Source organism: Neoarius graeffei, chromosome 21 (genome assembly GCF_027579695.1).
Source record: "Neoarius graeffei isolate fNeoGra1 chromosome 21, fNeoGra1.pri, whole genome shotgun sequence".
In the NCBI taxonomy this organism is placed as follows: Eukaryota; Metazoa; Chordata; class Actinopteri; order Siluriformes; family Ariidae; genus Neoarius; species Neoarius graeffei.
The window spans coordinates 31954746-31963334 of record NC_083589.1 but is presented as its reverse complement, the minus strand read 5'-3'; the positions used below and the strand labels follow the sequence as shown (position 1 = coordinate 31963334).

The 8589-nt window shown below is 41.5% G+C and overlaps 1 protein-coding gene across 4 annotated transcripts in view; it reads right to left on the bottom strand.

Annotated features, from left to right (window-relative positions):
• Positions 1-8589, bottom strand: part of taf3 (TAF3 RNA polymerase II, TATA box binding protein (TBP)-associated facto) — a 146586-nt gene that overhangs the window by 63433 nt on the left and 74564 nt on the right. The window contains exon 1 of one of the 4 annotated variants that reach the window (XM_060902982.1): positions 3575-3676. The exons of the other annotated variants lie outside the window; for them this stretch is intronic. Coding sequence (XP_060758965.1) covers positions 3575-3629 — 55 coding nt within the window. The 5' untranslated portion in view covers positions 3630-3676. Of the gene's footprint in view, positions 1-3574; positions 3677-8589 lie in introns of those variants that run through there. 4 annotated transcript variants of the gene reach the window in all.

Genomic DNA, 8589 nt, shown 5'->3' with positions numbered 1-8589 from the left:
ACAATTTTTTTTTTTCAGTACGAGACAAAAAGGACCAGATCCCTAGAAATGTTCTGGAGGGGGGGAAAAAATTCATTAAAAAAAAAAAGGAAAATGAGCATTCAGTCGGCCAGGCCATGACCTCCTCGTGAGTGTCTGCAAGGTCAGAGGGCCAGGTCAATCAGAGGGGAATGTTAGCCAAAGCGCTTTATTTATTTATTTAATCTTTCATCTGACTCTACTCCTCCGCCACTGACCCGGGATTATGCGAACAGAAAGGAGGGAGAGGTGTGCGCGTGTGTGTGAGAGAGAGAGGAGCACTGCTTCAAATTAGCCTGGATAAATAATCGACATTTCAACTTGGTAAACATTGTACCCCGGGAAAAAGTCAAATAAACTTCTCCGAAAAGCATTCGGGCAGCAAAATAAAGAGTCACATGACCCTGCCGGGCCGTTTCCTCCTGGGTCCGGTGTGCATCCTGAGGCGGCGGTGTGAACGGTCACACAAGCACTTCGCCTCCACATGGACTCCTGCTATTTAAAAAAAAAAAAAAGTTAAATCCTACACACGGAAATAAGTACGGTTCAGTGTGAAGTCTGTGCACGTGATTATTTACAGTTAAGTAGATACGGCTGTAGTTTTTAACGAGATTATAATAAGGCATTGTGTAAAGGTGTATGAAGTCCATCTCTCTCAGAACAAGACATGTTGCTGATGCTTTCGTCACATAACAGCTATCGGGGACTTCTTAGTCGAAACTGTAACAAGTGCATAGCATCGAAATTAGTCAGAACTTCATGCCATGCAATTGGTAAATAAAATGTATGTGTGCGCGCACTGAGACTTTGTGGTTGAAGCAGAGGTGGAATGGGGAGTTTGTTCCCATCTACCTGAGCTCACGTCGATGAACTCCTCACCTCCGCAGGGACGATGGTGATAAAGAGAGCGACAGAGAGAGAGAGACAGAGAGAGATGGAGGAGCGATGAGAAGAAAATAAAAAAGATAGAAATTTGGTGAACTCCCAGCCTGCATGAGGGCCACGACTCCAAACTCTAGAACATTCTTGTGTTTCGCAGACGGCCGGCGCAACACAACAATACGCCTCATTTACAGCTAGTGAACACACACCACTGTGTGTGTGTGTGTGTGTGTGTGTGGGGGGGGGGGGGGGGGGAGAGAGAGAGAGAGGTGTTAAGCAAGACAATGTGTGTATAATAATACTGTTTATTCACCAGTAACAAGTGCATGGCATAGAAATTAGTCAGAACTGAACAGAGAAGTAAGAAGTGCAAATGCCATGCAAATGGTGAATAAATGTAGGTGTGCGTGCATGTGTCATGAGGAGTCCAAACAGGCCGGCGCCAGCAGTCTGCCTTTCTCGTAACGGCTGAACGCTGACGGAAGACTGACTCCGTGTGCGTGCGTGTGTGTGTGTGTGAGAGATCTGCATCTCTTGCTAGGATTCCTCTTGCTTGCCTCTATGAGGGAGAGAATGGGACTTAAAAAAAAAAGAAAGACAGGATGGCACCGTGGGGGAAATAAACACCCTCCAACGGTGCTATCCCATAGCTGGCATGCCATTCAGAACACCACGTCCAGGTGAGGGTGCACTCACCCACATACCTTTACACACACACCTCTTTTTGAGAACATGCAGCATATTTCCTAAAAAAAAAAAATTTCTGAAAACTACTAAACAAAACACTAACAAACAAGACACTCCAAGACGCCAAGCTCACCCGCCAACTCAACAGCTCAATATGCATTCAAATTCCTCCCTCTCATCTCAGTGTATTAAGATAACTTTCTTAATTCTCACAATTTATTTTGATTTCCTGAAATCGTAGAAACCGCTGGGTCAACATGCGCCAGAGTCTCGGGCTGAGCGGGAAAATAAATAAAGCTGCTCTATCTCAAAATGGGAGAAAAAAAATAATCCTGAACCGCCTCCTCGCTTGAGACAGACGCGACTCAATCTTAAAAAATAAATTAAAAAAAATTAAATAAATAAAAACACTGCAAGTGCATTTAGGATGAGGGGCTGAGCTTAAAAAAAATTAAAAGAAAGCCTGAATGCTTACTCCTGCAAAAACACAATAGTGCTGCCGTTAGCACAATCAGCAAGGCGGAAATATTTTGCCGTGGGATCGGCTCGACGCTCCGCTTCACTTCCAAGGCCCCAAATCAGCATTTATGAACTTGCACAGCTTCAGTGTAACTTAAAGATGGAGCCAGTGATGACTGAGACTCACACCTGCAACCTGAGCTCAACCTTATTGCACTTATTCAAGGGAAAATCCACTCAACAGCCTGGATGTGACCTTCAGTCCTCAAATTTTAAAGTTGATTCATTACCAAAGTATCGTTATTGGTTCATGGTTTCCTCCCAGAATGCATTCAGCCTGCCTGCTCATAGTGTTCCAATGGGATTTAACCCTTGCTTCCGTTGTAACAAAAAGAGAGCGATAGAGCAGTGTTTTAATCCTTCAGTCTGTCCAGCTGTCTCATTTCCTCATCTGTACACACTGCTCAATGTTTTAAAGCTTCAACTTTCATGCCAATAACCCTTTCAACGCCATTGTGGTCATAACAGGTATGTACGTGCAATGATAAATCGCAAAACAAATTTCAATTTAATTAAATGAAATTAAAATAATAATCGCAACCATCAGGCTGCATAACCTGAGGGTTTTTTTCCTAGCTGTAATTGCTTTGTTTAGACAGCAGAGAGTGAACTAACATACAATAATTGGAATACATGTCTCTTCACAGTAGGTGGAAGTAACACAGCTCTAATACAGCAAAAACAGATCTAAAACGGAAAAGAGCTGCTGTGTGACTGTAGAAACAAATTCAATAAGAAAACAGAGCTCTATTTTTAGAAAAGAGAAGCAGATGGCAGCAGTACAAATGTTAGTTTATTAAGAAAAGGCCTATTCGTTATTCACTTTTCAATAAAAGGAATATCAAGTAAATAATTTCTGTTGGTTATTAAAATAAAAAAAAAAGCTTTTTTGCTTCATAAAACGAATAAGTTAATAACAAGAAAATAAAATATTTCTTTTTTAGTAATAATTTCTTCCTCTAAACTGAATCGTAAAGCTGATATCGTGAATCAAATGGAATTGTGAACCGTGTGAATCGTTACACAGCGAGGTCATAACCGAGCTCACTAACTGCACTGCATTTCTCAACTTCAAGCCCAGCATTTACTGCATGCTGCTGGAAAATGGTGCACAAGGGAAAGAGAAAATAAAATAAAAAAAGATCTTGCTTTTTCATTTTCAGGAACTAACAGCAAACCCCAACAACAAATAAGTTAAGATACTACTTTATTTATCCTCAAGGGGAAATTCAAATATCCAGCAGCTCATTAAAACAAACAAAATTTCCCACCAGTCATCATATTAAAAAAAAAAAAGACTAAAATAAATAGAACTATTAAATAATAAAAATAGGGATAATAAGACAAAAACATGATAAAGAAATAGATAAGTGCAAGATGGCAGCGGGGGGCGGGCCCTCATCACATTTAGCGAATACACATCACTCTAAAAACACAATCGCTTATATTTCAACATTAACCTACTTACTGTGTTGAGGATGCAGGTTTCCTTTAACTGAACATCGGTTATTAATAAAGTTCATTAGTTACATCATTATATAAACAAGTCCACAAATGAGCGTTAGAGGAAATAAAATAACTGAATGAATAAACCAAGTGCCCGCTCCAGCTAGTATTAGTTATTCGGGTAATATTACTGAAACATGTATGAATCAGCAGTACGTGTGGACGTCTTCAAAACAAGCGTGTGATGCTTGGCTGGCACAAGAGGTGAAAATCTACAACGGACACAAAAACACATCAAGTCCTCCTTCATTTGCAGTTTTTGCACTTAAAAAGGGAGCAGGGGAAAAAAAAAAGCTGTAAATATGTCTCATGTACGACATATTGGAAGCATTACGGCAAGCGGAGAGGTTTGCTCTCTCTCTCTCTCTCACGCACACACACTTGAAGGCAGTGAGTGCCGAGTCAAACAGAAAGCAGCCTGTTTAGACTGCATTAATTCCCTTGTCGAGCTTCCAAACAGGCCCACTTAAGGTTATTAAGGTCTATAAATACCACGGCTTACAGTCTGCGTCACTGTTGTTTGCCCTCACTAAGACACATAATTGCTTAATTTACATTTTGCTTCCTATTTCCTCCCCAAAAAAGGAAGCCATTACATGGCCTAAACGGACCAGTCCCAACAATTACGCCGCCGCCCAAGCCGGCCAATCAGCTGCGTGCCTCCGAGCTGCTGAGGGACGCTCCAGAGGGAGTGATGAGAAAACAGGAAAAGGATAGTGTACAAATAAGAGGGGAGGGAAGAAGAGAGGGGAAAAAAAAAAAAAAGCTCGGAGTGGTGGTGAAGAGTGAAAACTGACAATTAAAAACCGATACTATGCTAGAAGCGTACAAACAGCGTAATGCTATAGAAATTCATACTGAAGCCACAGAGTGCATTTTAAATACACTTTAATAGAAACACCTGCTCGCTCATGCAATTATTCAGTCAGCCAATCACATGGCAGCAGCATAATGCACTAAATCTTTTCCAGGAAAGGACAAGAGCTGCAGTGAACGTTCACGTCAAACATCAGCTTGATTGCACACGGCAGTTACGTAATGCCTCTGATGAAAGGACAGAAAGAAACAGAACAGAAGGATTACACTTGTAACTTTTTACAACCATGGTGAGTAGAAAAGCATCTCAGATCACAGAAGAAAAAACAAAAAAACAAAAAAAAACCCCAAACACTAGGACCTGGAGAAGAAGGAGCTACAGCAGCAAAATGAACAGCATCGAGCTCCACCGACATGAGCCAAGCAGTGATGAGCTCCAGAGACTGCTCCATGACTGGATCACTGCATGAATGAGCAGCTGTACGTTTCTCAAGATGATCGTTCTTGTACAGTTCTTCAAACAGGTGCTGTATGGATTGTTCAGCTAACCTACCCGACTCTGACCACATTTTACCATGTAGGACAGGCCTTTCAATTACATGAAACCTGCGACGGATGTCGTAGGTGCCCAAATTAAGGTCAAGCGCCCAAAATATGCTTCTAAAAGTAAAGAAAAAAATAAACCTGTCTGCATAAAACCCAATGTCTTAACTTTCCTCTAACACTGAAATTAGCATGCATTTCTCACAACTGACGCGAAATCTGCACCATTCCCACGCTGTTCTGGGTTCGTCAAACTAGCTGTAAGCCTCACGCAGAGCACGAATTCTCCATCAACGGCGATCGGCACGCCATGATTTCGTGGAGGAGCGAGACTCGTGTACCAATGACCAGAACGGGATTTCCACATTAGTTTTTTTTTTTTTGTCATTGTTTATTCGTATGTATACGGACATTAAATTGTATAATAATAGCAATTAAAAAAATTTAAATAAAATATCACACAACATGCAGGGGAGGCCAGAAACCTATATGGTTTTTCGTGGGCCTCCCCCAAAACTTAAAAATATGAGAATGCTTACGTTGTCGTTAAAGTCTACAGTACATACATAAGCAAACAATTAACTAATGAAAGAAACAAATCAAAATTACAGAATAAAATATCTATATACATCGGAAGCTTACACGCATGAAAAACAAATAAGAGTTTTGAAATCTAGGAAATGAAATTCAAAATGAAACTAATAAGTTCTCATCTCATCTCATTATCTCTAGCCGCTTTATCCTGTTCTACAGGGTCGCAGGCGAGCTGGAGCCTATCCCAGCTGACTACGGGCGAAAGGCGGGGTACACCCTGGACAAGTCGCCAGGTCATCACAGGGCTGACACATAGACACAGACAACCATTCACACTCACATTCACACCTACGGTCAATTTAGAGTCACCAGTTAACCTAACCTGCATGTCTTTGGGCTGTGGGGGAAACCGGAGCACCCGGAGGAAACCCACGCGGACACGGGGAGAACATGCAAACTCCACACAGAAAGGCCCTCGCCGGCCCCGGGGCTCGAACCCAGGACCTTCTTGGTGTGAGGCGACAGTGCTAACCACTACACCACCGTGCCGCCCCAAACTAATAAGTTATTAAACATAAAAGGAAACGCGGATAACTGAAACAAGGAAAACAAAATCAGGTGGAAGTAGTGCTTGGGTGTTCTATGAAATCCATCTTCAGAAGTTTTTTGAAACTGGGTAATACCAGACAAGTTTGCTGGAGTTGGCTTAAATTGTTCGATATGGTGGGGCCTCTAAACATTATTGGAAGTTGTTTTTGACTAGATTTTGTCATAATTGGTCTTTGGGTGGCACGGTGGTGTAGTGGTTAGCACTGTCGCCTCACAGCAAGAAGGTCCGGGGTCGAGCCCAGCGGCCGGCGAGGGCCTTTTTGTGTGGAGTTTGCATGTTCTCCCCGTGTCTGCGTGGGTTTCCTCCGGGTGTTCCGGTTTCCCCCACAGTCCAAAGACACGTAGGTTAGGTTAATATGGGACGGCCTTGGGCTGAGGTGCCCTTGAGCGAGGCACCTAACTCCCGACTGCTCCCCGGGTGCTGTTAGCATGGCCGCCCACTGCTCTGGGTATGCGTGTGCGCTCATTGCTCATGTGTGTGTTCACAGCTTCAGATGGGTTAAATGCAGAGAGGAAATTTCACAAGTGTGTGATGAATAAAGTTGTGCTTTCTTTCTTTAAAAGATCTTGCTGTCTTGTACTGTGGTGGTGGATATCGGAGTTGAAATTGAAAAACCCTTTGCACTGATCAGGTAAACGAGCCATTATGGACAATTTTATGAACAAATAAAGCAATTTGTAGTTTGTTGACGCCATACACAGTCATAACTTAAATCCTGAAACAGAGCCGCTGAGCGCGCTGTAAAAAAAGAGGCATTGGCTGTGATTCGAACAAAGCGCTTTTGTAGTTGATAGAGTGGTTTGATGGATGTTGTGTAAGTACTAGCGCAGATAATATTGCAATTTATTAAATAAGGATATATCAAACTGTAGTAAAGGGTCATAAACATGTTTTGGGAGAGCAAGGTTTTGACTTTTCTTATGATACCGACGTTCTTGGAAATTTTTTTGCGAATAAAAGTCAATATGATCCTTCCATGCAAGTTTTTCATCTATCAATATAACTAAAAAGTGAGTGTGACTTACCTGATTGATAGGTTGGTCACATATATTGATTCTAGCTTTTTATTTATCATATTTCTTGTTCCTGCTCGCAAAGATAAAAAAAAAAAAAAAACACATTTAATTATGTTAAAGTGGCATTCCACCATTGGATGTATTCTTTGGCATAAAATACAATATATATTTTATGACAACATGACTAGACAGAGAAATCTTTTAGCTTCAAAATGATATATCAAACACAATTTGACAACGACAAGTATATTAATTTTGCGACCAAAGTCACCTACCCTTTTAATTTCCACGCGGTAGTGAAACGTGATGTCATCGGCAGGTTCCCCTTCTTGTGTACGTCACGTGTGACGTGGCACAGATTATCAGCAATGGCGGATAGAACACGATTTCCACTTGTCGATTGCTGTGCCGATACTCACCATCGACCATCTCCTTTGGGCATCACTTGCTATTTTCCTCCGCTTCTTTTCCGAAGCTGACAATCGCGTTCTATCCGCCATTGCTGATAATCTGTGCCACGTCACACGTGACGTGGTACACAAGAAGGGGAACCTGCCGATGACATCACGTTTCACTACCACGCGGAAATTAAAAGGGTAGGTGACTTTGGTCGCAAAATTAATATACTTGTTGTTGTCAAAAAAAAATATGTTTGATATATCATTTTGAAGCTAAAAGATTTCTCTGTCTAGTCATGTTGTCATAAAATATATTGTATTTTATGCCAAAAAAATACATCCAATGGTGGAATGGCACTTTAAGGGACAATTTATTCGCCTTGAACCATTTACCTTGTACAATTCTTTATTTATAGACATCACTCAAGGTGTCAAAATTTTTGTGGGACATAGATAAATCATTTTTCTTCCTTTATATTATATTGTCTTATGGCGGTTGGCAAACAGCTTTTAGGTGCATTACTGCCACCTTCTGGACTGGAGTGTGAACCAGAATGTTGACTATCCTATTGCGCTAAATTCTCCTAATAATTCCATATCACTTAAAAACCTAAAAATATCCCGATATCCCACATTATCTGACCTCAACTGCAATATCTCGGATAGCTGGCGTCATATGATTTAAATCAGGTAAAAGACTGAATAAAAGAGAGCTATTCAGGACACCACTGTGTGTATTTAAGATACAGCTTGCATCTTAAATCCACACAGTTGTGTAAGTGTGGGTGGAATCAGTGACTTGGAGCTTGGGCCTCTTGTTGATGATCGTCTTAGACACTGGACTTAAATTTAAGATAGATTTGACCCGACGACATACTGTGAATTGCGCTGCCGATTGTTGTGATGGGACTGAAAAACCTTTTGTGGCGCAGGTCTGCTACAGGTTCGTCTCTTTGATGGTAACAGTGCAGAACTTTGCTTTTTCATTCACAGGCTCCTCTCCTCCAGGCTCGCCTCAGGCCCCATCACATCTTTTAAATACTAATGCCTCTTTTCCACC